The sequence below is a fragment of the Myotis nattereri genome (genome assembly GCF_964212035.1).
Source record: "Myotis nattereri genome assembly, chromosome: 15".
Lineage (NCBI taxonomy): Eukaryota > Metazoa > Chordata > Mammalia > Chiroptera > Vespertilionidae > Myotis > Myotis nattereri.
Genome location: NC_138090.1, coordinates 14,438,058 through 14,464,988, shown reverse-complemented (window position 1 = coordinate 14,464,988; position 26,931 = coordinate 14,438,058). Strand labels below are relative to the sequence as shown.

Sequence of the window (26,931 nt, the reverse complement as noted above, 5' to 3'; positions counted from 1 at the left end):
ATCCTCCTGACACACCAAGGTTGCGGGTTTGATCCCCAGTCAGGGCACATACAAGAATCAAACAATGAATGCATAAATAAGTGGAACAACAAATTGATGTTTCTCTCTCCCCCACCCCCCACCCCGCTTCCCCTCCTCTCTGTAAAATCTATCAGTAAGTAAATAAATTTAAGCAAAACATTTGCCCTCATGAGATAAGATCTTTGAGCAGACAATGCTTAACAACAGTGTATTTTAACACTGATTCTTCAGCTCACTATCATCATAGTTACAGATGGCTTCAAGGAGAATCCAAATTGATGAATCACTTGTCTCTTAAAGAGATGTCTCAGAGCCCCTTTTCATTTTCTCCTCCTTAATGACTTCTGAAGATAATCTGGACATGTTAGAGCACCTTAACAATACATTTATAATCTGAAAAATGGCCTAAGTGGTTCTGTTGTGTGTTACAACTACCACTTGGACTCTTTCCTCCTAGCTAGAGCCCCCAGCTGATTCCAGGAGTGGGAAATGAATTCAACTCAGTGAAGTGACCCTTGTTCTACTGTGTGCTGAAAGCACAAAAATACGTAATCTGACTTTCAGAATTCAAGCAAATTATTGTAGAAATAATTATACTTTTCTTACCAGTGAACCCAAATTTTCTAGGACTCTATATTAGTCCATAGGTAACTGTAATGTCTGGAGAGAGAATGCCATCTCTAAATAGGTTTTCTAGATTCTTACAATTTTGGGTCACAGGTACCCCAAAGGGATTTCTAGTTTATGTTCACTACTAAGTCTTTGTCTCTGAAATTGTTATGGATAATATTTCAATAGGGAAAATAATGTAACTCTATCTTCCCAAAGGGTTAAAATGATAATCTGATTTTTAAAAAATTAATGATCTCCTAAGTCGTAAGAAAGAGATTTTGAAGGCTAGATCAGAGTATATGGATTTGGAAAACCTAAATGAAATGTATTTCTTCCCAAGGAAGCTATTTTAGGCTCTAAAGAAAACTGCAAATGTCAATAGAATATTCAATTTCAAGATAAAAAACTTTGTATTCAATTAAAAAATTTAAAAAGCATTTATTCTTTAGCTCTCTTGAGTCCTTAGATTTTGGAGAATATCTTTTCCCTTTTCTACTTACCGTTGGAGAATAAGAAAGCCTCAATTTAAGTCATTCTGTTTGCCTATTTGCCTTAACTTATAAAGATACTGTTTGCTTTTACAGAAGTCAAATGCTGCCTGCTATATATAGCTTGTGTTTTCAGTTGTGGTATCAGTGCAAGCAAGCAGCGTTGGGGCTCCACTATTGAGGTTATGGCTGGAGAAAAAAGGGACACTAATGTTAGGGTTTTTGTTTGCTTGTGTTTCAACACCCACACATCCATATGCCTGCATATACTCTGGCCAAATAAGACCCTTCTGCAAATTTTATTTTTTATTTTTAAAATACATTTTATTGATTTTTTTACAGAGAGGAAGGGAGAGAGATAGAGAGTTAGAAACATCGATGACAGAGAAACATCGATCAGCTGCCTCCTGCACATCTCCCACTGGGGATGTGCCCGCAACCCAGGTACATGCCCTTGACCGGAATTGAACCTGGGACCTTTCAGTCTGCAGGCCGACGCTCTATCCACTAAGCCAAAATGGTTTCGGCTGAAAATTTTATTTTTGAATAGAGTTAGATAGCACTAAAAATGAAAAAATACTAATAGTTACTACTCATTCCCTAAAATCTCTTAATCTTATAAATCTTTTTGACAAGTGATGTGCTTCTTTATTTTTTATAATAGAAAACACAGAGCAAACACTAAGTAAACCATTTCACTAATACTACTTTGAGTCTTTACACATTTGGGGAATTATCAGGGACCAAGCAGGAACTGTGAGAACAAAGTTTTCTTTGGCCATCTTGGCTTTTCTAACCTATACTCAAATGCTTAAAAATACTGATTTTATAGATAATTAATGTTCCCCCATTTGGTGCACTTAAAGAAAATTCCCTTTTAAGAATATAAACTGCCCTGACCGGTTTGGCTCAGTGGATAGAGCATTGGCCTGCGGACTCAAGGGTCTCAGGTTCGATTCCAGTCAAGGGCATGTACCTTGGTTGTGGGTGCATCCCCAGTAGGGGGTGTGCAGGAGGCAGCTGATCAATGTTTCTCTCTCATTGATGTTTCTAGCTCTCTATCCCTCTCCCTTCCTCTCTGTAAAAAATCAATAAAATATATTAAAAAAAAAAAAAAAGAATATAAACTAAAAGGTAAACTATCAGTCACATAAAAATCAGTATCAATAGAGAAGTCCCTTTGCATAGAACAGATTATTTATCAGTTACCAAATATTCTATATTATAGGTTTTCCCTGTTTTAAGCAAACTCAATTTATGACAACATGAAATAACAAAAAGGATAAATTAAGGAGAAATCATTTAAAGTTAAATGATCCTTTCTTAATTTATTTGCCCCAAATGACTATGTTTTTCAAGTACAACTGGAACGGTTTCATTTATATGAAAACTTTTCAGGAGATGCACCTCTTGCCAAACGAAATGCTTACCTACATTAAATAGGTTATATGATCTGAAATTATCTTGACCATTTTCACACTCATAAACAATCTTATGGTCAGAAAAGACTTTGGCATGTACCTAGTCCAACCTTTATCAGATATATAAGCTCATGATACTTCTGAGAAATGCTATCCAATCCTGCTTCAACACCTTATTCTGAGAGTGATATTTAATTTGGGTAACCCAAACAACTATCTCAGAGAAGTAAAAATCAAGAGTATTTTAGAAACGGTACTTTGAATTAGTTCAGTGGTACTATTTTTAAAGTGGCTGGAACTTTTCTTCTTAGTATTATTTCCGAGCCCTAAAGTTGTCTTCTTAGACAAGATTTTATAATTAGTGACTTGCTTGCTTGCTTTTTGTATGTATATACAGAGACAAAGAAAAAAATTACTGTGCTTCTACTATAATACAAAGCATAAGGCTAAGTTCTCTGATGGCAATAAAGATTTAGAAAAAGTGTGCTCCTGTCTTCCAGGAGCTCACAAATGAGTGGAGGAAACACACATAATACAGTCCATAAAAAACAGACTGTGATGAATTGGTGGCTTTATTTTTCTCCGACTTGTCTGTATGAACTATATTAAGTTCACTTTAAAAGTCTGGCAACTCTCAAACATTGCTGGGAATCTAAATTAGTTCAAGGCTTATGGAAGGCAATTTGGAAATATTTATCAAAATTACAAATGCACATACCCTTTGTGGTAGTTTAAATAAATGTCTTGACTGGTTTCTCAGTGGTTAGAGCATTGGCCCATGGACCAAAGGGTCTCAGGTTCGATTCCCGGTCAAGGGCAAGTACCTCAGTTATAGGTCCTCAGCCCTGATGGGGGCACCTGTGGGAGGCAACCAATCCATGTTTCTCTCTTTCTCCTCTCCTTTCTCCCTTTCATTCTCTCTAGTAATCAAGGGCAAAATATCATCTGATGAGGATTAAAAACAAAACAAAACTAAAACTATGCCTACAAATTCTTTACTATTCCTCCCCTTTAGAGGTGAAGCCCTTGGGTGTAGGCTGTTTGGACATAGTAACTCAGTTCTAATGAAGAGAGTAAAGCAGAATAAAGTAGAGGTCATAAAAGGCACTGTAGCTTCCATATTGTTCTCTTTCTCAGATCAACACTCTGGGGGAAATTATCAGCCATGTTTTGAGGACATTCATGCAGCCCCGTGGAAAGGCCTGACGACTTCTGCAATAGGCAGCAAGAAACTGAGGCCTCCTGCCAACAGCCATGTGAATTAATCGTGTTGGAGGTGGACCTTCCAACCCCGGTCAAGCCCTCAGATGACTGCCCCCTGGCTGACAGCTTGACAACTTCATGAGGGATCCTGGGCCAGCACCACCTAGGCAAATTGTAAACAGATTCCTGATCCTTAGAAACTGTGTAAGGTAAATGCTTATTATTTTAAAGCCACGATGTCTTGGGATAATTTATTACATAGCAATAGATAATTAATATACTTGTTGGCTCAGCACTTCTGGGAGTTATCCTACAGATAGAGAAATATCCCCTACTCTCTGAATTGTCATTATCCAAACTCAGGAACATTTGTAAATTTCTCGATAAATCCCTTTCTGACCAAAGTTTTAATACTCACTAACACAAACTTATGAACCAAATATATTCAGATATGTGGGTTCCCTTGTACCCTGATTTATCTGAACTCGGAACCAGACTTTGGACAGTACATGTTTAAAGAGCAAACTACAAGGTTATTCATTGCAGCATCATTGATAATGGCAAAAGACGGTAACAGCGAAATTGGGAGAGTGCTTATTTAACTGCAATCACACAAAGGAAAAAAGAATGCCCTCTGTTCATTGATATGGAAAGATCTTCAGGACATATTGTTTAATGAAAAAAAGAGCAAGGTATAAAATAGTGTGCATAATATGCTATCTTCTTTCATAAGAGAAGAAAAGAAGGATTTTGTTCCTATTTGCATAAACTCTCAAACAAATCATTAGAAAGTAATGAAAATTGATGATCTTTCTGGTGAATTGGGAGTGGGAACTAGGCGGATGGGGGACAGGAAAGAGTAAGACTTTTCACCTCTTAACTTTTTATTCTGATCTTTGAACTATGTGAATTATTACCTGTTAAAAACCATGAACATTTCTACCATTGCTGAAAGCACAAAAAATTACCATTCAATGGTGTTTTTCAACTATTGCATAAAAAAATAGAAACAATGATAAACATAACTAAAAGACTAAAACTTTTGTAAGTCATAAGTAGTTATAACATGATTTTCATTAGTTTCTTCTCTGTCTAGTTATTCTAATTATGCTCCCTAAAAATGATCAAATATCTGAATATATATGGTTCTTAAGTTTGTGTTAGTAATATAATTCTATGTTCTAATTTTTATAATTATTATTTGAAATGTTCAAAAATTTCAGAGCTGAAAAAAACAGATTAGTAGAATCCAAAATGGTCCACAACACAATCACTGAAAGTTACCAAACAAGATTGCCAGGCCTCACAATAGATCTACCAAATCAAAACTCTTTTAAAAAAATATATATTTTATTGATTTTTTACAGAGAGAAAGGGAAAGGGATAGAGAGTTAGAAACATCAGCTGCCTCCTGCACACTCCCTACTGTGGATGTGTCTGCAACCAAGGTACATGCCCTTGACCGGAATCGAACCTGGGACCCTTGAGTCCGCAGGCTGACTCTATCCACTGAGCCAAACCGGTTACGGCTCAAAACTCTTTTGAGGTGGAAGGGGTGGGGGATGGGGGAGGCGACCTGGGAAACTGTACTTAAAAATAAAAGAACAAAACCACCCTGGGCTGATACTAACTGCCTGCCCCCTTGCACACACATGAAGGAACCAGGATTTAAAGAGATGAAGGCACTTTTAAAAAGATCTAAAACCAGTGAAAATCAGAACTAGCACTTGAAAACTCTTCTTTGAACCCCAAGTTCAGTCTTCTTTTTTCAAGTCCTTCTGACCCAGCTGACAGTGAAGGACCCGAAAGAAGAAGTCTGTACCATACATCGCACAGAACTTTTAGTCTCCCTTATGTCAAACTTGGATTACGTTCTTCCTTTCCCTTCGGTCAATAGCCACTTATGTCCTCTTGTTTCTCTTCATTTTTCAGTTGGGGAAGACATTTGTCTAATGGCTTGTAAAATACTTTGTATATTTTATACTTTTCCAGAGCAGGGGACTAAGCCTGCTGTTCCTAAAACTCTGTCAGCAGACTAGAATAGGGGTTGGGAAACTAATACCTGTGGGCCAAATGCAGCCCACTACTTGTTTTTGTAAATAAAGTTTTATGGAAACACAGCCACACCTTTTCATTTTCATACTGTCTATGACTGTGTTATTGCTACAATGGCAAGTAGTTGTGACACTATCTAGCCCTTTACAGAAACAGTTTGCTGATCCTGTTCTAAAATCATGAAAAGTATTTTCTGTCATTAAGAACAGAGGTGATAAATAAGAGCCTCTTTGTAGTTTGTTGTGATGATGATTCTCATGGCGGTCAGTTCTTCTGGTGGTGGTGATAATTAGCAACAAATAGCTAAATGGTAGGGAGGATAAACAAAGCTCTGCAATCCAGATGTGCAGACATGACTGCATGATACATATGAACTGGGGGAACCATCCTGGCTATGAATGGCAACCCTGCCCTGTCGCCCAGCCTACCTGTTCTGCCAGCCAGGCAATATGCTTGACCTCCTTGCTGCCTCCTGCTGTACTGGTTGCACCAAGCATGGCATTGAGTTCAGCCAACACCTGTGGGAGGAGAGCCATAATGTTGGTGTGGATAGCTACGAACCAGGAGTGTGCGGTGGCTGTATCCTTGCAGCGTAGGATCAATGTGTTCCTGCTATCGGGAGAATGTAGCTCTATCAATCTGTGTGAAAAAAGAAAATGAAAAAGTGAGCTAGATCAGAAGTCATCAAACCTGCCAGAGTTTAACACACATTATTGGGAATCTATTTTAATTTTACATTCCAGAATAGAGATGCTTTCTCCTAATTCCATAGTTTTCTCCAGTTCCAGGGAAAACCACATGTGGAAAGATACTGGTAATCATCAGAAAGACTAACTGTTGGGTCTCCTATTTCAATGTGTTAATATAATAATAACCTAAGACAGTGGTCGGCAAACTGCAGCTTGTGAGCCACATGCGGCTCTTTGGCCCCTTGAGTGTGGCTCTTCCACAAAATACCAGGTGCGGGTGCGCACGTACAGTGCGATTGAAACTTCGTGGCCCATGCGCAGAAGTCGGTTTTTGGCCTGGGCGAGTCTATTTTGAAGAAGTGGCATTAGAAGAAGTGGGGATATGTTCGCTGAGGTCGACCCCTCAGATTGAGGACGTTTTTAGCAAAGGCCAGCTTAGGAGTACCCTAATTAAGTTAATAACAATGTACCTACCTATATAGTTTAAGTTTAAAAAATTTGGCTCTCAAAAGAAATTTCAATCGTTGTACTGTTGATATTTGGCTCTGCTGACTAATGAGTTTGCCGACCACAGGCCTAAGATGAGGGAACCTGTTGTATAGTCTATAATAGAACACTTTGTCTTAATTTCCATGCCAAAGAAACAGAAAGCACGCTTGTTGAATCTGATGGGCACATTGTAAAGAAGGAACAGATATTTTTAAAAACATTTAGAAAATACCTTTAGAAAAGTATTGCTAGATAAATAAAACCTACTGCCAAACAGTGAACTGAAATTTTGTGTGAAATAAAGGAAAGAGGAAATAGTTGAAGAATATGATTCCTTTTGAAAATTTACAACTGTTTTTTTTTAGTGTTTGAGTAACATTATATAATAAATCATCTACTGAGTCATAGTAGTAAAACAATTAAGAGATCTTCAACTCTATGACTATTATTTGTTAATGCTCAACTGAGAATAATTTATATACTTCAAAAGTAACCTTTAGAAATTAGTTAAAAATTTTTAAAAGTACATTGAACAAATTATGTATACAGTAATTTATTGGGTACTGTTTTGTGTTTTGGCCAAAATTTTTGTCAAGATGACTTTAAAAAGTCAAATAAATAAATGACTAATATATACACACACTGCTGTGTTCTAACAGTTCTTTCAAAATGGAAAAGAAAAAGCTCTTAGGAGTGCTTCTCATGGTAGACTAGAAATTGTGAATTGCCACTGTCTTCCTAAAGACAGTTTTTGCTGCCTTGAAGCACTGCCATCAGATCCTACAACTCCTGCCAAAGATAAGCAGTTTACATGTACACTGGCATTTCTTTAAAAAAATTTTTTTAAATTGATTTCAGAGAGAAAGGGAGAGGAAGAGAGAGATAGAAACATCAGCGATAAAAGAGAATCATGGATCAGCTGCCTCCTGCACATCCCCTACTGGGAATTGAGCCCGCAACCCAGGCATGTGCCCTGACAGGAAATCAAAACATTGCCTCCTGGTTCATAGGTCAACGCTCAACCACTGAGCAATACCGCCTGGGCTACACTGGCATTTCTGCCTTGAAGCTTGTATTCCTCTCATTTGGCAAATATTTAAATTTGCCACATTTAATACGGCAAATATTCACTCTCATTTGAAAACTGGTTAGTCTATCTTTCTTAAACACACATTTATTGAGCACCTACTCTACATACCAGATACTGTGGTAGATACTGCTATTGGCGATACAGTGATGAAAAAAATATGGGTCTATAGTCTAATGGGGAAGGCAGGAAAGTAAACAATTAACACACAATTACAGGTTATAAAAAGTGCTTCTATTCAGGACTATGAAGACTACGATGAAGTTCTTATCTAAAAAAGGCACTCTGAAGGTGGTAGTGGCAAAGCAGAACTGCAATGGAGGCCTCTATACCTCTGGGCACCGCCCCCAAGCAGGTGATATGCTATGAGACAGGTTATAAACACATCTACCTGTACCTATCTATTCACCCATTCACATGCCTTCCCAATGGAGTTAGCCATGTAGTAAAGCATCCAAGGAGCATGATTGCTGGGTCAAATGGTAAGACCCTGTTTTGCTTCGTGAGAACCTGCCAAGGTGTCTTCCAAAGCAGCTGGATCATTGGACATTTCTACCAGCAACAAATATGAGTTCCTGTTGCTCTAGACCTGGATGGGTGGCCCAGTTGGTTGGAGCGTCATCCCATACACCAAAAAGTTGGGGGTTCAATTCCTAGTCAGGGCACTTATCTGGGTTGCAGGTTCAATCCCCAGTTGGGGTACATGCAGGAGGCAAATGATCAATGTTTCTCTCCATCGAGATATTTCTCCCTCTCTCTAAATCAATGGAAATATACCCTCAGGTGAGGATTAAAAAGAGTTACTGTTGCCCTAATTTTAGCCATCTTAATAGGTGTGCAGTGGTATCTCATTGTTTTGATTTACAATTTTCTAATGACATATGATGTTGAGCATTTTTCATAATCTTATTTGCCAACTATATTTCTCTTCTGGTAAGGTGTCTGTTCAGATCTGTTGCCCATTTTTTAAATTGGGTTGGCTTCTTATTGTTGAGCTTTAAGAATTCGTTTGTTTATTTGGGTACCAGTCCTTTATCTGATCTGCATTTTACAAAGATTTTTGCCCCCATTCTGTGGCTTCTTCTCAGTCTCTAATGGTATATGATGGTTAATTTTATGTGTCATCCTTAAATAAAAGTTTGACCAGATCACTGTTAAAACATTATTTCTGGGTGTATCTGTGGTGTTTCCGGGAGACATTAGCATTTGAACCAGTAGACTATGTAAGAATGGCCCTCACCAACTTGGGTGGGCACCATGCAATCCACTGAGGGCATGAATAGAACAAAAAGGTGGAGGAAGGGCAAATTTGCTGTCTGCTTGAGTTGGGACATCCATCTTCTCTTATCCTCGCACATTGGCACTCCTGATCCGTGGGCCTTTGAACTCAGACTGAATTACACCGCTGACTTTCCTGTTTCACCAACTTGCAGACAGCAGATCATGGGACTTCTTAGACTCCATAATTTCATGAGCCCATTCCTAAAATTAATCTTTCTTTCTTTCTCTCTCACTCGCTCTCTCTCTCTCTCTCTCTCTCTCTCTCTCTTTCTTTCTACCCATCCATCCATCCATCTTTTCTATTGTTCTGTTTCTCTGGAGAACCCTAATATACAGTGCCTTTTATAGAGCAGAAGTTTTTAATTTTAATAAAGGTCAACTTATAAAATTTTTCTTTTATGTACTGTGAGTCTGGTGTTGTATCTAAGAAGTCATCAGGAACCTTTAAAAGGAATTTTTTAAAAAAGCACAATCCTAGACGCTCATGGAGAAAAGAAGAGAAGCACTACAAAATTTTGGAAATTGGCAAGTAGACAAAGGAGTTAAATGATGTATCAGACCTAAAAAAAGTGGGGAGAGCCAACTCCCAGCCAATCCTTGGTGTAGAATCCCAAAGAGGCTGAGGAGTTGGAGGCACCAGGTACCTCTGACCGTAGGAGTAAAGCACACAGGTAAAATAAAGGGTCTGGCTGAAAGCCTGTGTCAGCCTTCCCCACACCCAGAGGCCAGTGACTACCCCACCCTCAAACCAACAAAAGATTCAAACCCACACTCATCTCACCTAACTGGGTGGAAGAGCTGGTGATGTCCGTAACTCAGATCCTCTACCTCACTGATTGCTTTATAAAGGGGCTAATTATTCCTACCTGCTGCTTTGGCACTCCCTGTAACCAGCTTACCATCCTTAGACACATGCTAAAAGTTCAGTCCTAAAACAATGACAAGAAATTTCTTTCACTCCTCCTCCTGGCCTACTTAGCACTACAGATAGGAATCAGTTCATCCTTCTCTGGGTACAAAACGTTCACCTTCTGAAAAGGCCTTTTCACCTCATACAGTTCCTGACAGTCTCTCAGACACATCTCCTCCAACAGCCTCTGAACTCTGAACATCCTAACATCAAAGACCCTAGTTATTAATAACTGGAGGAATGGAAAGTAAGTCTGTTATAAAATAAAATTAAGCTTGATTAACAAAGTCCAGTAGGCTGGAAAAAGTTGAAAATAGGCAATAAATTCGTTTTCAGGGCAGGATCACTGATATTTCATGAAAAGAGAAATTCTGCGGTGTTTTTTAAAAAGGGATTGTGAATAGCAAATTAAATGAGAAGAAACAGAAAAGAAACTCCAAAATTCTGATGGTTCTAGGATCCAGAAGAATCTGCCTTTGAAGAGGAAGCTCCCCTACACCTGACAAAGGGGACAACCGATTTCCTAAAGCCTATTGCTGTTTTAAAAGAAAAATTCATATGGAAACTCTCCTAACAAAAACTTGGAGGCAGTCTGCCAGTAATTGTTTGGGTCACAGCTACAGTGTGAACAGTTTTGGCTTCTCGTCAAACCACTGAGGATTTCCTGAGAAATGCAATTCCATTCTGATCATATGAATCAAATCAATATCTAGATACACGGAAGCTTAGGATTCTCTAAGTCTAGCCTGCTTATTTCTTCTGCTTAGTAAAGGCTCTGATATAACTTATGTGCTCAATTTAGTAGTAATTATATTGTTTTATGTGTCATAAAACCAAAATTTACCTTTTACATGGAAAACAGCCAATGTGAAGATGAACAAGACATTGTGAACCAACTCTAAGGAAACAGATGTACATTTCCGAAAAGCACTGTGTAAGAACACCTTGTCCTTGCTCAACTCCACACTGCCCACATGGCTGTTTGCTAAGGAATGGGCTCATGTTCTCTCCCTGAACGTCATCATTATTTATTTAGCTTTCACTTTCCAGAATTAACTGTTTATAACTATCAGAAGCATCTAGCGAGGTCTTGAGAACTCAAGGTGGAGAAGAGAATACACTTCCTCCTCCTTATGTACTCATTCTGACCGTCAGCACTTTTTTTTTTCCAGCTCTGGATAGTGAATATGAAACTAAATAAGAGTAGTAAAACAGAAGACAAGGATGCTTCCCTCTTGTGTCAAATACCTTTTTCATTTAGAAGGTAAAAGATGAACCACAAAGAGATTCCTACATACCCACCAGAATAGTTAATATTGAAGAGTGACATCACCAATGCTGGCAAGGATGAGAAGCAACAGAAACTCTCCTACACTGGTGGTGGGAATGTAAAATGGCACAACCACTTTGGGAAAAAGTCTGGCAGTTTTTTAAAAAACTAAACATATACCTACCCCATGACCCAGCAATTCCACTTCTAAGAATTTACCCAAGAGAAATGAAAGTGTATGCCCACAACAAGAGTTATAGAAAAATATTCACAATAGCCCTGACTGGTTTTGCTCAGTGGTTAGAGTGTCAGCCCACAGACCAAAGGGTCTCTTTCTCTCTCCCTCCTCCCTCCTTTCTACTCTCTCTAGAAATCAATGAAAAAAATATCCTCGGGTAAGGATTAAAAAAATATATGTTCACGGTAACTTTTTTAATATCACCTCCAAACTGGAAATAGCTCAGGTATCCATCAACCCAAAAATAAAGATAAAGTGTGATACATTCATACAACACAATACTACTCAGCAACAGAGAGAAAGAACTATCAATATATGCAACAAGATGGACGAGTCTCAAAAACCTTATGCAAAGCAAAATAATTCTATCACATCACAAAAAAATACACTTATATAAAGTTGTAGGATAGTTAGAACTAAGCTAGAAAATCAGAACAGTAGTTGCCTTGGGAGGTGGGAGAGAGAACTGACTGAGAAGGGGCACAAGAAAACTTTCCAGGATGATGGTAATGTTCTGTATCTTGTTAGGCTTGCGCTATATAATTGTATGCATTTGTCAAAACTTAAGATTTATGCATTTTATTGTATGTAAATATTGACCCAAAAGGGGGAAAAACTATAAAAAACACTGAATTCTAGTTATTTATATGCATGCTTAAGTATTTAATGTCTGCAATTCACTCTAAAATGCATTTTATAAAAACTGTGATAAAACATAGAGTAAAATGTTAATGGCAGAAGCTAGGTGGTGGAAAAATGGGCAGTGACTATAAAATCCTCTCAACTTTGCCATGTGTTGAAAGATTTTCATAATAAAATATTAGGGGGAAGTGAAGAATGATGGGATGATGAGAAACCACATGCCTACCTACCTACAGCTTAAAAACAGATTCCAAAGTATTTTCCAGATTAGAGAACATCTAAGCCTATTTCTTGCTCAGGGTTTTACAAAAGACTATGGAAGATAAAGATTTTCAAACAGAAACAGTCAGCTAAATAAAGCTGCAATTTGATAAGTGTCTTGATGACAGATGTCCTGATGAAACTTATTTTTGCTGTTCCTATAGAAATTGTGATTTTTTGCATGGTTTTAAATGTTGAAACTGTGTCACCTGCCATGACACTTCCTTTGACCAAGTGGAGATAAATTTAAGGATCAAAAGGTCCAGTTGATTTTATAGATATTACCTTATTTATCATTGAAGTAGTTCTAAAGAATATAGTTGAGCAGGTATTAGTCCATTTTACAAACAGAAAAATACAAACAAGAGGACAGAGAAATTAAGGGACTTATTTAAAGGGTCCTGGGTTCAATCCAGGGGTTCATGACTGGGTTGTGGGCTCGATTCCCAGTAGGGGGTATGTAGGAGGCAGACAATCAATGATTCTCTCTCATCATTGATGTTTCTATCTCTCCCTCTTCCTTTCTCTCTGAAATAAATAAAAATTTAAAACATTTAAAAAAGCAACAAAAACAATACAAATATATCAGAATATAATTTTTAAAAAAAATATATTTTATTGATTTTTTACAGAGAGGAAGGGAGAGAGATAGTTAGAAACATCGATGAGAGAGAAACATCGATCAGCTGCCTCCTGCACATATCCCACTGGGGATGTGCCCGCAACCAAGGTACATGCCCTTGACCGGAATCGAACCTGGGACCTTTCAGTCCGCAGGCCGACACTCTATCCATTGAGCCAAACCGGTTTCGGCATCAGAATATAATTTTAAAAGTGTGTAGACATTTTAAATACTTTTTAAAGCTACTATTTTTAAAGGATCTACTATGTGCTTGACTCTATGCAAAGGGCTTCATATTTAATCTTCACAATGAGTTAATTATTACGTTTTTGGGGGTGTTTTTTAACAGATGAAGATATGGCAGTTTATGGAGATGAAGGGACTTGCTCAGACCCTTCCTTTGCGCAGGTACCTAGGTGGGATTCAAATCAAGGTCTGTCTGATCGCAGAGCTCAGTCCGTTAGGGCATACCATACCACATGCTATAGAGCAGGAGCTTTAATGTCCCTGTGGTCTAAAATGCCCAAGAAAGTCACTCAGCTACTTGCTGTCTTCTATGATCCATTCCATCTGATCAGGTACCTGGCCCTGCATTCAGACTGGAGGAGGCCATAAAAGTGAAAGCTCATAATAAAAAGTTTGTCCTTAACTATGTATTTGGACAAGTTTACCTCCCACCCCTCCCCACTAATCCCTAACCTAACACTAGGTTTACCAGTACCACTTCATGGAGTTAACGAAGACAAACTCATAGAAACCAAATGTTTATAGAACTAGGAGGGACATTAGAAATTATCCAATTCAACTCTCCCATTTTACAAACAAGGAAACTAAGGTCAAGAGAAGCTAACTTGCCAGGGTCACATTATTAGTTGATAGTCAGGTCTACAATGCAGATCTCTGACTCTTTACACACCAACAGTATAAGGAATTTACACCTAAACAAACATTAAAAAAATTATTTTAGTAAAATTATTTCAATTACAAAGTAACGTTCATAGTGAAAAAAGTAATACTAACATTCCAGAAAGGTAAAAACGAAGACCATAAGTACCTTCTTTCCTTCCAATCCCATTTCACTCCCCAGGAGTATCCACCATTAAGTTTCTTGTCTGTTTGCCCCCAAATTTTCTATATATGTACTGTACACATATGTATGAAGTAATTTAAATATGGAATGCCAAAAACTATTCTCTTATCTCAGACTGATGTTTCCCTCTGTGAAATTTAGTCAGTCATGTTACTGCAGAATGATATTGCAACTTGTCTTTAAGTACGATGTTCTGCTTAGGTACAGCTCACCTGTTCTCCAGATCCGGCATGCTTAGGTTTCTAGCAGCAAAGCACATTTTGAGAGGAATGACCTTCCTGTCCTTGGTGCTGTTCTGGTGTTTTGGAGAACCAGAGTCTTCACTGCCACTAAAGCTTGGTGATTGGGGAGCTGCACCTTCCCATGGCAGATCTGATACTAATGATGGCTTCTTGATATATGGCGTTACTTCTCGGATGAATTTGACTATGAACAAAAATCAAAGAAGGAGGTTAGTATTTTTGCTTCCTATAAAAAATAACAACTAAAATGCATACATTCATGCAATATCTAGCATAAAGTAAAAAAAAAAGCCAAAAACACTAATTTAGCCGAAACCGGTTTGGCTCAGTGGCTAGAGCGTCGGCCTGCGGACTGAAAGGTCCCAGGTTTGATTCCGGTCAAGGGCATGTACCTGGGTTGCGGGCATATCCCCAGGAGATGTGCAGGAGGCAGCTGATCGATGTTTCTCTCTCATCGATGTTTCTAACTCTCTATCTCTCTCCCTTCCTCTCTGTAAAAAATCAATAAAATATATTTTAAAAAAACACAAAAAAACAAAAAAAACAAACAAACACTAATTTAAAGAGCCAGCACACAGAATCTTAGTATTGGAGGGTCCTTTAAGGGCATGCAATACAAATGAAATAGCATTACTCTATTTTAATAACTTTAACTTCTGAGTTTATGTATGTATTGTTCTGTCTTCTTAGGACACTCCTTCCCCCCTTGGTCTGCCTGATCAACTCTATTCAAGAGTCACCTCAGCAGCATTTTCTGTCTCCTCTCTCCAGGGTATTACCATTACACCTCTACAACAACATCCTCTTAGAACCCTGGGTTGTAATCCTTTGCTTAAACTTCTGTTCCCCTGCTGGCTGTTGAATTCCCCAAGCAAGGATTATGATTTATTCAATCTTGGCATCCAATATCTAGAACAGTGTCTGTTCAGCAAATGTTTCAATATATGAGTGAAGAAACAAATGAATAATTAAATTCTTAAATTGTCTTGGGAGTTGACCAGCCATGAATGAATCTCCTGGTGATAGATTCAGTACCTCCTGAGACAGCGCCACCTACATTTAGATGAGTCAACATTTAGAAACATCTTGAAACTTTCACTCATTGTTTTTTCTGTTTACTGAAGCCATATAGAGCACTCTCTTCCACATGAGAGAACACCTTCAACTATGTGAAGAGTGAGATGATTTCTCGCTCTCTTCATTGGACTAAAGCTAAGTATCTCTAGTTCAATTTGATTCAATTCAATCAACATTCTTAGCTACCTACTAAGTGTCAAGCACTAGGCAAGGTCCTGAGAAACAAGAACAAATGAGGCATGGACCCTGCCCTCAAGGAATTACCAGTCTACTAAGGAAGACAACTGTGTAAACAGATCATTACAATTTTGAAAACAAGTACAAAAATTAGCATATTCAAGGTAAGGTATTTCCATAAATGGTAGCCCCAAATTAAAATATAGCTTTTAATAGATGGGAAACTTTTTTCGTTTAAGTTCAATTTTAGGAAACATATAATACTAGAGGCCCAGGGCATGAATTCGTGCACACTGAAAGGAAATTAATTAGAAGAAATATTTTAATAGCGCTATTCACCCTTTTTCTATAATAAAAGTGTCAATCAAATTCACGATCAACAATGACAGATCAAAACACACGCATGAGATTGGCACCAGAGAGAGCTTTATACACATAGATAAGCTTACTTAATTAGACCTGCTTTCTGATTTAGCTAAACTTTTTCCAGCCCAGTGAAGCACCCCAACTTCTCTTTCAGGTAATTGTCAGCAACACAGCAGTAAATATCAACATGAAGCAGATTATTATTGTAGATCACATAGGGAGAACAAAGGGTAAAATATTTAACTGCAGCAGTGTTTGACTATATTCTGCACAGTGAGAAAACCTGAAGTCATTTTCAAGGTCCACCATTTCTTACGTCTTTTCAGTTAAGTTTCTAAGCTTTCTAAATCTCCTTTTTCCGACTAATGAAAAGAAAACAGGATTCCACTGAGTCTCCTATCTACCTACTCCAGGACTTCTGTGAGGATCAAATGAGATGAGGCACTGGGAAAATGCTTCGCAGACATTTGGTTAAAGTGTGAAATGTATGCACCTGGGTATAAAGTAAGTCATGTTCCTGGGCTGAAGAAACTCCAAAGAGGCTAGTCGCTAGGGAGGGGAAGCCGGGCTTTGTTACATGACTCATTACCCAGCACCCACAATGACCATTTCTGGCCTGGGCTGGGCTGTGGGCTGCATTTTGCACCATGGGATCTTGGCAGCATGGGCTGCAATTTGGTGGGCTGTCACTCCGGGGTGGTGGTGGGGCCTGTGTCCCACTTGGGGGAAGCCGAGTATTGTTTTGTGGGTGCCAGGTCCGCAGTGCCATTTCTCTGTAAATGGCCGGTGCGTGTCACAGCAGCTCCTGTGTTGAGTGTCTGCCCCTCTGGCGGTCAATGCCTGTCATAGTGACCGGTTGGACGGTCGGACACTTTGCATATTAGCCTTTTATATACATAGATTTCTTTTACCTCAATCATGACTGGCAACTACTGTATTTGAGGCATGATGTTCTTATTTCAAAAAATAGATAAACCAAAGATTATTAAAATCTTAAATAGCACTAAAAATGTAAATAGTTGAACGTAGAAGAATCAGTCACCATTATTTCTGCTAACATCAATTATATGTTATATCAATATTTTATCTCCCTTTCAAATTCCAAAGTGGTAGGTCATTAGAGTAGATGATGGGAATTAAAAACTAGAAAGATATGATCATTATCAATGCTTATCAGTATCATAAGAGCTAGCAATTAACATTTTATAGCATTAGAAGCTTTATGCTTATGAAACTTTACTAATAAACTACTAAATCTAAAAAATAATCAAATGTATGCATATATGACAAAATTCAACTGTATAAAAGATTTTATAATGAAAAGTCTAGCTTTCTAGCAACACAGTTCCCCCTCCCAGGGTCGAACCATTGTATGGTATTCCAGAGATATACTAGATGTTCTAAGCATATGTACTACAGACACACACACGTGAATATATGTATACACTCACATTTCACATAGCGGCAGTATATTATGCTTACTGTTCTGCACCTTGTATTTTTTACTTAATAATATTAATAATGGTTTTTTATATTAACATTCTACAGTTCATTTTATAGCATGATGAGGTGGTAGAGAGGCGTCTGGGAACATACAGACCTGGTTCAAATACTAACTATGCTTGCCACCTCAGAGCTATGTGACCTCACTTGCCTGTTCTGAGGTCCTTGTCTATAAAATAGGAGTTAACACTAAACAAGTAACAATTCCAGGCATATATTAAACATTCAATAAATAGTAGGTGGCTTTCTTTTCCTTCCCCAAATTAGAAAGTTGGAGAAGTTAAAATTTTTAAACAGCAATCAATAGAAGAGGTGAAGTTATTTTCTTGTAAGTTACTAAACAAGATCTGCTGAAATTAAGCATAACTCTAGAAAATATAAGAGATCATAAAGGGTTCTTTTTCAATTATGCCAACATTTAGATATAGTTTATGTGTGTTTGTATATGTGTGTGTGTGTGTGTGCGCGCGCGTTTTCTATGCAGTTATAATACATGTATTTCTAGGTGGAGAGAGTTAAAGCTAGCTAGCTGTCTCAGGTCACCAAGCAGATTTTTTCATCCCAGAAAAATGAGCAGGGTTGCAGCCAGTATATCCCTTGAGTGGCTGACTCAGGCATTTCAATGCATGCTTTAGCTTTGTACTTCCAAGAGAGGATTAGATCACGAGAACTTTGGCAGAAATTCCTACAGTTTCCAGTCACTGCCAATGGCAGAGACTTGCCTTTTGAACTATTTAAGGCAGTATACCAACTATTGGGCTACCAACTGAGGGAACTTAAAGACATTCTAAATGACTAATCTTGAATATTATAGTGGTTAGGAAAGGATCCTTCATGATCTCCTCAGAAGTTCATTCAATCACAAAGTATCATTGAACTGATTACTGCACACATCTATACATATAAAAGCCAAGTGACCGGAACGACAGGACAGGAATGACCAGTTGCTATGATCCGCACTGCGGCCGGCCAACCAGCCCAATCAGGGGCGGGGCCAGCTGGCCAATCTCCTGCAGCTCCCCCGCCCCCCTCCGGCTGGACTCCACCTGTGCACGAATTCATACACTGGGCCTCTAGTATTCGTGCACTGGGCTTTTTTCAGAGAGCTATGAATTTCATTTGAGTTGACGACAATGATACCCACCCCATCCACCTGGCCATCTATAATGGCTAAAGAACTATGAATAGACATCTATTTCTAATTTGCCTGAGATATGGGAAGATGGAGAGTTAATGGTGCTGTTTTAGTCCTATACTTAGACCTTCCAAGTTGCCACAGTGCTTTAACCTGGATACTTGGATGAATAAGCAAAGCCTCTATACCCCCATGTGCACTCAGAACCCTCAATATATTTCAGAATTATTTCATTTTTCCTGAAAAAGATCATCTTAAAAATGTTTAATTAGACACTGATGTCTGCAGTGTTTTAGGTATAGAAGTTAATTTTCTTTCTTCTATGTACTAACCACTCTTATTAAAAGTGAAGGGGGCTGTCTCCATCCTAAAAGCATCACTGTAGCCCTTTCTATTTAGAGTAACAAAAACACATATGTGTACTGTACAACTACCTGGGAAGATATCTGGAAGGATTTTTCATCAAAATATCAATAGTGCTCATATATAGGTGTAGGAATGCCTTTTTTTCTTCATGTAGTTCTGTATATCTTCATGTAATTTGAAATTTTTATGAGTCCATATCATTTATACCAAAAGAAACATTTAAAAAATGAAGAAAACTTATCTCGAAACCTTGCTCAAACTTTAAACATGGAACCACCTTAAAGTGAAATCTTGCTAGCCTTCAAAGCTATAATGCACTGGATGGGATCCAGGAGCCAACTGATCCTTATGGAATTCCATCCTCTAAAGAATAGGGTTTATTGGGGGGGGGGGGGTCTCTGTATTTTAACGAGGTGCACTGCTATTCTGGTTTGGGACATTAGTCAGCAAATAATTATAAATAAAAGATTATTCAAAAGATACTTCATAGTCAGATATAGGCTATGGTTGTTAATACAAATATTCCAGTAAATCAATCACCTTCTCTTATGAACACAATCTCTCACAGAATCATTATTTTCCTCTTTACCCCAAACTTATCTTTTTCTTATCATATCCAATGACCTTTACTGTGAGTTTAAGTGAAACTAAATAAATTGGACAATGTGGAGAGAATGGTGCCAATTATTCCCTTGCTTTTGCAAACAAGTTTGTTTCTAGGTTATCCTTAGGGAGGAAAAGTTGGCTTTTCATTTTGCTCACAAATGAGTTATGTTGACATCACTGTTAAAGTATTCTCCCATGAGGTTTCTCCTTAACCACATCCCAAGATTCTCAAATCAGGAATCTGATAAATGGCCACTAAAAACATTAGTGAGGAAATACTTTCAGAAAAAAGTCCTTTATGTTCTCAACTCACAGGTGTCTTTCAACTCAAGTCTCCTACCATTTGGGGTCTGAGTAGACTGCAGTCTAGGGTTTGCAGATGTAAACCCTCAATGTGTTCAGAATAATCCTGGTTGCACTATACCTTTCTATTTTATTTTTTAAATTTTTATTGTTGAAAGTATTACATGTGTCCCCTTTTTTTCTCCCATTGTATACCTTTCCTTTTTTAAAAAAAAAATATTTTTATTGATTTCAGAGAGGAAGGGAGAGGGAGAGAAATAGAAACATCAATGATGAGAGCTATCTGATTAGCTACCTCCTGCACAACCCACTAGGGAGCAAGCCCACAACCTGCCGGGAGCCGGTCCATCCTTGCTGTTTCAAAGGACCTGGCATATATGGCATACTGTTCTTAATATGTTTGCTCAACTTCTTGGCACTATGTGTTTTAACCAAGGTCTCTGAGAAAGGTTGTTTCCCCAGATAGGGATTTTCCCCTGAAGTTAGGGAGGGAATAAAACCTCTTAACTAAGTGCCAGGCGGGTAATTAATCACTTTAACTATGAACAATCATGCTTAAGCTACATAATCTTTACTCCCTGGAATGGAGATAAGAAACGCCCTAACCTTTGTAATAGAGATTGATAGGATTGAATCAACTGGTATAAATACAGATGTAACAAGACAGCAAGAGATAGAGAGAGAGACAGAACCTAGGCACAGAACCTACACAGAACGTTCTCTAGAGACAGAAGAACTTCGCTGGAGAGAACATGGCAAAAGATCCTGGACAGAAACTGGCCTCAGAACCTAGAGACAGAACCTAGCGAGAGAACATAGCAAAAGATCCTGGACTGAACCTGACTACAGAAATTGGCAAGAGAACCTGACTAGAACCTGGTGACTGAACCTGGCTGGAGAACCTGGACAGAACCTGGCTGGAGAACCTAGCGAGGGAACATGGCTACAGAACCTGGCTGGAGAACCTGGAGAACCTAGCAAGACAACATGGACACAGAACCTGGCTGGAGATCCTGACCAGAACTTCACTGGAGATCCTGACCAGAACTTGGCTAGAGATCCTGGCTAGGCTGCTGATCAACTGAACGCTGCCTCCGTGTCATTCCTTCTTCGCCGACTCCGTCCACACCTTTGGGGACCCCTGGACCCGCTGGGGTTGGACCCCGGCAACAACCTAGGCATGTGCCCTGACCAGGAATCGAACCTGGGACCCTTCAGTCCGCAGGCTGATGCTCTATCCACTGAGCCAAACCAACTAGAGCTACCTTTCCATTTTAAAGTAACATTGCATATTCACCAATCTGTTGAGCCTTGTTTGTGCCAGGAACTGTTTGAGAAACTTAAGCTAATACATCTGTGAACAAAACATGCAAAAAAAAAAAAAAAAAGAAGAAGAAAGAAAAGAATGTAATTAATATGTAAATTATATTCCAGAGAAACAAAAACTTATGTTTACATTAAAGCCTGTACATTAATGTTTTAGCAGTTCTTTTTGTAAGTGTCCTGGGAACTGGAAACAACCCAAATTTCCTTCAGTGGGTGAATTGATACACTGCAGAATAGCCACAGCATAGAATACTACTTGGCAATAAAAAGGAATGAACTACTGATATACTCGGCGACTTGGATAAATCTCAAAGGCATTATGCTGAGTAAAAGCAGCCAGTGTCAAAATGTTACATACTGCGCGATCCCATTATAGAAAAGACAAACTATACGATGAACAGATCAGCGGTTGCCAGGGGTTAGGGATGAGGAGGATGTGATGATTACTTGGAGTATGGAACTGTCCTGTATTCTGACTGTGGCGATACACATAAGAATTTATACATGTGTTAAAATTCACAGAACTGCATAACATAAGAAGTGAAAACCAACTGTACTGCATGAACATTTTTTAAATAAAGTAAATGATATAGTATCCTATCTAATAATAGACAAACATGTAATTAACCATACCTCTGACACACTTCCCACTGGCTAATCAGGGTGATATGCAAATTAACTGCCAACCAAGATGGCGGCCAGCAGCCAGGCAGCTGAAGCGAACAGGAGGCTTGCTTGCTTCAGTGATGGAGGAAGCCAAGGTTCCCCGCCTGCCGCTGCCGGCCTTTGAGCTGCACTCTAAGAAACAATGTTGCAATTATAGAAGCTAAACAAACCCCAGAAACCTGCTTTCAGCCAGCTGGCCTCGGAGCTGGAGCTGCAACAGTGTTTCAATTATAGAAGCCAAACAAACCCAGATACCTGCTTTCAGCAACCGAGGTCTCAGAGCTGGAGCCGAGCCTCAGAGCTAAAGCCGGCTCTCAGTTCCAGTGACAGCCATAGAAGGTAAATAAATCCCAGAATAAATCAGGGCGATATGCAAATTAACTGCCAGGCAAGATGGCGGCCGGCAGCCAGGCAGCTTGAAACTAACATGAGGCTTGCTTGCTTCAGTGACGGAGGACTCCAACGTTCTCCGCCTGCCACTGCAGGCCTCTGAGCTGGCAGTTTGAAACATAGTTACAAAAATAGAAGCTAAACAAAACCCCAGCAACCAGCTTTCAGCTAGCCGGGATCTCAGACCTGGAGTTGATACAGAGTTTCGATTGTAGAACCTAAACAAACCAGATACCTACTTTCAGGAGTGGAGGCCTAAGAGCTGGAGCCTCAGAGCTAAAGCTGGCTCAGAATAAAAAAGAAAAAAAGGAGCAGTTGGGAGCTTCAGTTGCAGCCTGAAAACAGCCCTCAGTCCCTCACCCAGACTGGCCAGGCACCCCAGTGGGGACCCCCACCCTGAAGGGTGTGTGACCAGCTGCAAACAGCCATTATCCCCTCATCCAGGCTGGCCAGGCACCCCAGTGGGGACCCCCACCCTGATCCGGGACACCGTTCAGGGCAAACCAGCCAGCCCCCACCCATGCACCAGGCCTCTATTCTATATATAGTAAAAGGGTAATATGCCTCCCATCACCGGGATCAGCAGAGCCACGAAGTCTCCCGGCACCAGGATCAGCATGACAGTGGGCAGTGCCCAAACCCCCTGATCGCCCTGTGGCTCTGTGTGTGACAGGGGGTGGGGCCACAACCTCCCTATCTGCCCTGCTCTGTTCCTGACAGGGGAAGGCGCCCCAACCCCCTGATCGGCCCTGCTCTGTGCCTGATGGGGGGAGCTCCCCAACCCCCTGATCGCCCTGCGGCTCTGTGACAGGGTGCAGCGCCCCAACCCCCCCACCCCACGGGCCCTACTCTGTGTGTGACGGGGTAGAGCCATAACCTCCCCATCGGCCCTGCCCTGAGTGTGAGAGTGGCGGCGCCCCAACCCCCTGATCCGCCCTGCTCTGTGCGTGACGGGGGAGCTCCCCTACCCCCCGATGGGCCCTGCTCTGTGCATGACAGGGGGGAGCTCCCCAACCCCCTGATGGGCCCTGCTCTGTGAGTGACAGGGGGGAGCTCCCCAACCCCCTGATTGGCCCTGCTCTGTGCGTGACAGGGGGTGGCGCCACAACCTCCCCATCGACTCTGCCTTGAGTGTGACAGGGGGCGGTGCCCCAACCCCCCAATCGGCCCTACCCTGAGCGTGACTGAGGATGGCATTGCAACCTCCCAATCTGCCCTGCTCTGTGCATGACAGGGGGCAGCGCCCCAATTCCCCAATTGGCCCTGTTCTGAGCCCGACCAGGGGCTGCACCTAGGGATTAGGCCTGCTCTCTGCCACCCGGGAGCGGGCCTAAGCCAGCAGGTCGTTATCTCCCGAGGGGTCCCAGACTGCGAGAGGGCACAGGCTGGGCTTAGGGACCCCCCCTCCCCCCCGAGTGCACAAATTTTTGTGCACCGGGCCTCTAGTCTATATATAAAAGCCTAAACGACCGTTATGGCAGAACAACCAGAACGACCAGTTGTTATGATGTGCACTGACCACCAGAGGGCAGATGCTCAATGCAAGAGCTGCCCCCTAGTGGTCAGAAGCCAGGCTCATGGTTGGCGAGTGCAGTGGCGGTGGCGGGAGCCTCTCCTGCCCCTGCAGCAGTGCTAAGGAGCAGTGAGCCAAACAGGAGCAGCAAGCAGGTGGGTGGTAAGGAGCGAGGAGTCCCAGACTGCGAGAGGGTGCAAGCCAGGCTGAGGGAACCCCCCTCCCCACTGCCAGTGCACAAATTTTGTGCACTGGGCCTCTAGTTATTTAAAAAGATCTAGACAGCATTCTATTATGTATTTACCATTATTTATTTAGGCACCCCCTAATTATTGGGCACTTACTTTAATATGATAATGAAAAAAATTTATTTTTTTTTGGTGAGAAACTATTGGATTCAAGGAATATTTATGGCTCATGATAAATACTGCAAGTTCTTAAAAGGACTGTGCCATTTTATGTTCCCACCAGAGTGTATACGTATGTTCATGTTAGTACACTTGCCAACATCAAGTAATCTTATTTAAAACAATCTTTGCTACTTTAATGGGTGAAAAATGATATGTATATAAGCCCACCCAATCTTGATCTCCTGCCTCAACAAATGCAGGATATTATTATTATTATCTTTTCTTTAAAGCAGGAAATCCTTGTCTCTTTATACATTTTTTTGTCTTAAGACATGGGAGGAGTGATTTTTAAAGTTATAACAGTGAGGAGTTACAGGAGAATCACCAGCACCTCAGATCTAACAAAAATGTTGAGTTATAGTTCTCTGAATTTGCTGTACCAGCATTTCCAAAGTCATACTTAATTTCCCATTTCTGCCTCATCATTTAACTCTGTGAAGTTAGCTCCTTTCTTCTTGTTAGTCATCAGGAGGAAAACAAATCCCCAGCAAGAAAACCAAGCATGTCCTCAGAAGCAGTACCTGTGTTTATAGATATGATTTCAACATTTTCGGGTTTAAGAAAACAAGACAAAACAGCTGTGGTTTGTGTTGGTTCTGAGATTTTCAATTCACTTTATTACCCATCGTTCCTTCTCCATTTCAATCCAAGGCCCATTCACGTCAATAAAAGTAGGAGTTATATATCCTTTTTGAGGATCTCAAATTACTATTAGGATGACAAGGAGAACTCGTTTCCTTTTAAGCCTCTGAGCTATAGTGGAACAGGTCTAAATATACCAGAAATTAGGTAGTTCTAAATTTGTCCCCAGCAGTTAAAATTTTAGTATTTTAAAATTATGGCTTTTTACAATAAATTTATGTAAATTGGCAAAAAAGATATGTTTTAGGCCTCAATCAAATTCTAACACAGATACCTATTACTTTTATACAAATATTAGTTTTTACACTTTTATATATATAAAAATAGAACAAGCTAGATTGAAACAATTTTGGTCTTGGGACTGTTTACTATATAATTTCTCCTTGGTAGTCTTCTTTTTTTTTTTTTTTTTTTTTAAATATATTTTATTGATTTTTTACAGAGAGGAAGGGGGAGAGACAGAGAGCCAGAAACATCGATGAGAGAAACCGATCAGCTGCTTCCTGCACATCTCCCACTGGGGATGTGCCCGCAACCAAGGTACATGCCCTTGACCGGAATCGAACCTGGGACCCTTCAGTCCCCAGGCTGAGGCTCTATCCACTGAGCCAAACCGGTTTTGGCCTTGGTAGTCTTCTTTAAGTACTAATCTTACATGGTAAAACTAGTTATGGGTCATTTATAAAGTAAATATTTTAAAAATGAATTTAAAAAGAGTTTCTCTTTTGAATGTTCCCTCAAACTGCTAAAGTATATGCAAGATTTTCAACTTTTTTATTTAAAAAGTTTTTGCAAAAAGTTTTAAACATCTTAGGTTTGCATTTTTAAATGTTTGTATAAGGAACACAACTACCAGCAAATTTCCCTGTGGAAATTGCCGTACCTTAAATATGTGTATTTATAAACCTTTATTGAACTAATACCAAAAGTGGGAGATGCTGCATCTGAAAAATTACTTTGAATTATATAGTTTTCTTTTCCTTTTGTTGTTGAGGTTTATATTATTTTTCCACGCCATATCTGTTTTTATGAGTCAATTCCATTTACTAGTACTTCTCTCTCCCCTAAAAAGAAAGTATTGCTTAATGTGAAACAATGTTCCTTCTGCTCACTTCAAAACACAAAGCAGAGAAGACTGTTGGCAACAGAACGGTCTTGACCGCTTATAGGAAGAAAAAAATAGAAAGACAAGACTTTAATTTCATTTTCACTACAGCAGAGGCAATGAGAAAGGCAATTTTCACAAGAAGAAACAGGCTGGCTAGGAATAATTTATATTGCACCTTTGTCTCTGCTGAAATAGTAAAGACTAGTTTTTTGGGGGGGAAAAACCCTACCGGAGTTTTTAAATCATCATAAAAGGACTAATAATGATGAAACCAAGGATATCCGAGTTGCTAAATGATAAAATCAAGTTCTGTTATATTTAAAAAATTATACATAGTTAGTATGTTCATAAAGTGCTCAAGAAAATAGGACAATTGCTCATCCTATATAATAAAAGAGAAACATGCAAATTAACCATCCCTCTGCTATGCTCAAGCCACACCCACAAAGCCAATCAGGAGCGAGTATGCAAATTAACCCAACTAAGATGGCGGTGGCCACAGAGCTGGAGTGAGCAGGAGGCTTGGGTTGCCCCTGGCAATGGAGGAAGCCAAGCTTCCCGCCCGCCCTGGATGGCCCTCAGCTCCACTCAAGTCTACGAAGTTTCAATTATAGAAGATAAATAAATCCCAGAAAAAAAAAAGAAAAAAAGGAGAGGCTGGGAGCTTGGGTTGCTGAGGGGAGTGGCCAGCCTGAAAATGGCCATCAGCCCCTCACCCAGGC

The 26,931-nt window shown here is 39.8% G+C and overlaps 1 protein-coding gene across 3 annotated transcripts in view; it reads right to left on the bottom strand.

Annotated features, from left to right (window-relative positions):
* SNTB2 (syntrophin beta 2) overlaps positions 1–26,931 on the bottom strand; it is a 77,776-nt gene that overhangs the window by 26,052 nt on the left and 24,793 nt on the right. For all 3 annotated transcript variants that reach the window (XM_081107761.1, XM_081107762.1, XM_081107763.1), the window contains exons 2-3: positions 14,592–14,805; positions 6,229–6,439 (exon numbers count right to left, since the gene is read on the bottom strand). In XM_081107761.1, the coding sequence (XP_080963887.1) occupies positions 6,229–6,439; positions 14,592–14,805 (425 nt within the window). The remainder of the gene's footprint in view (positions 1–6,228; positions 6,440–14,591; positions 14,806–26,931) is intronic.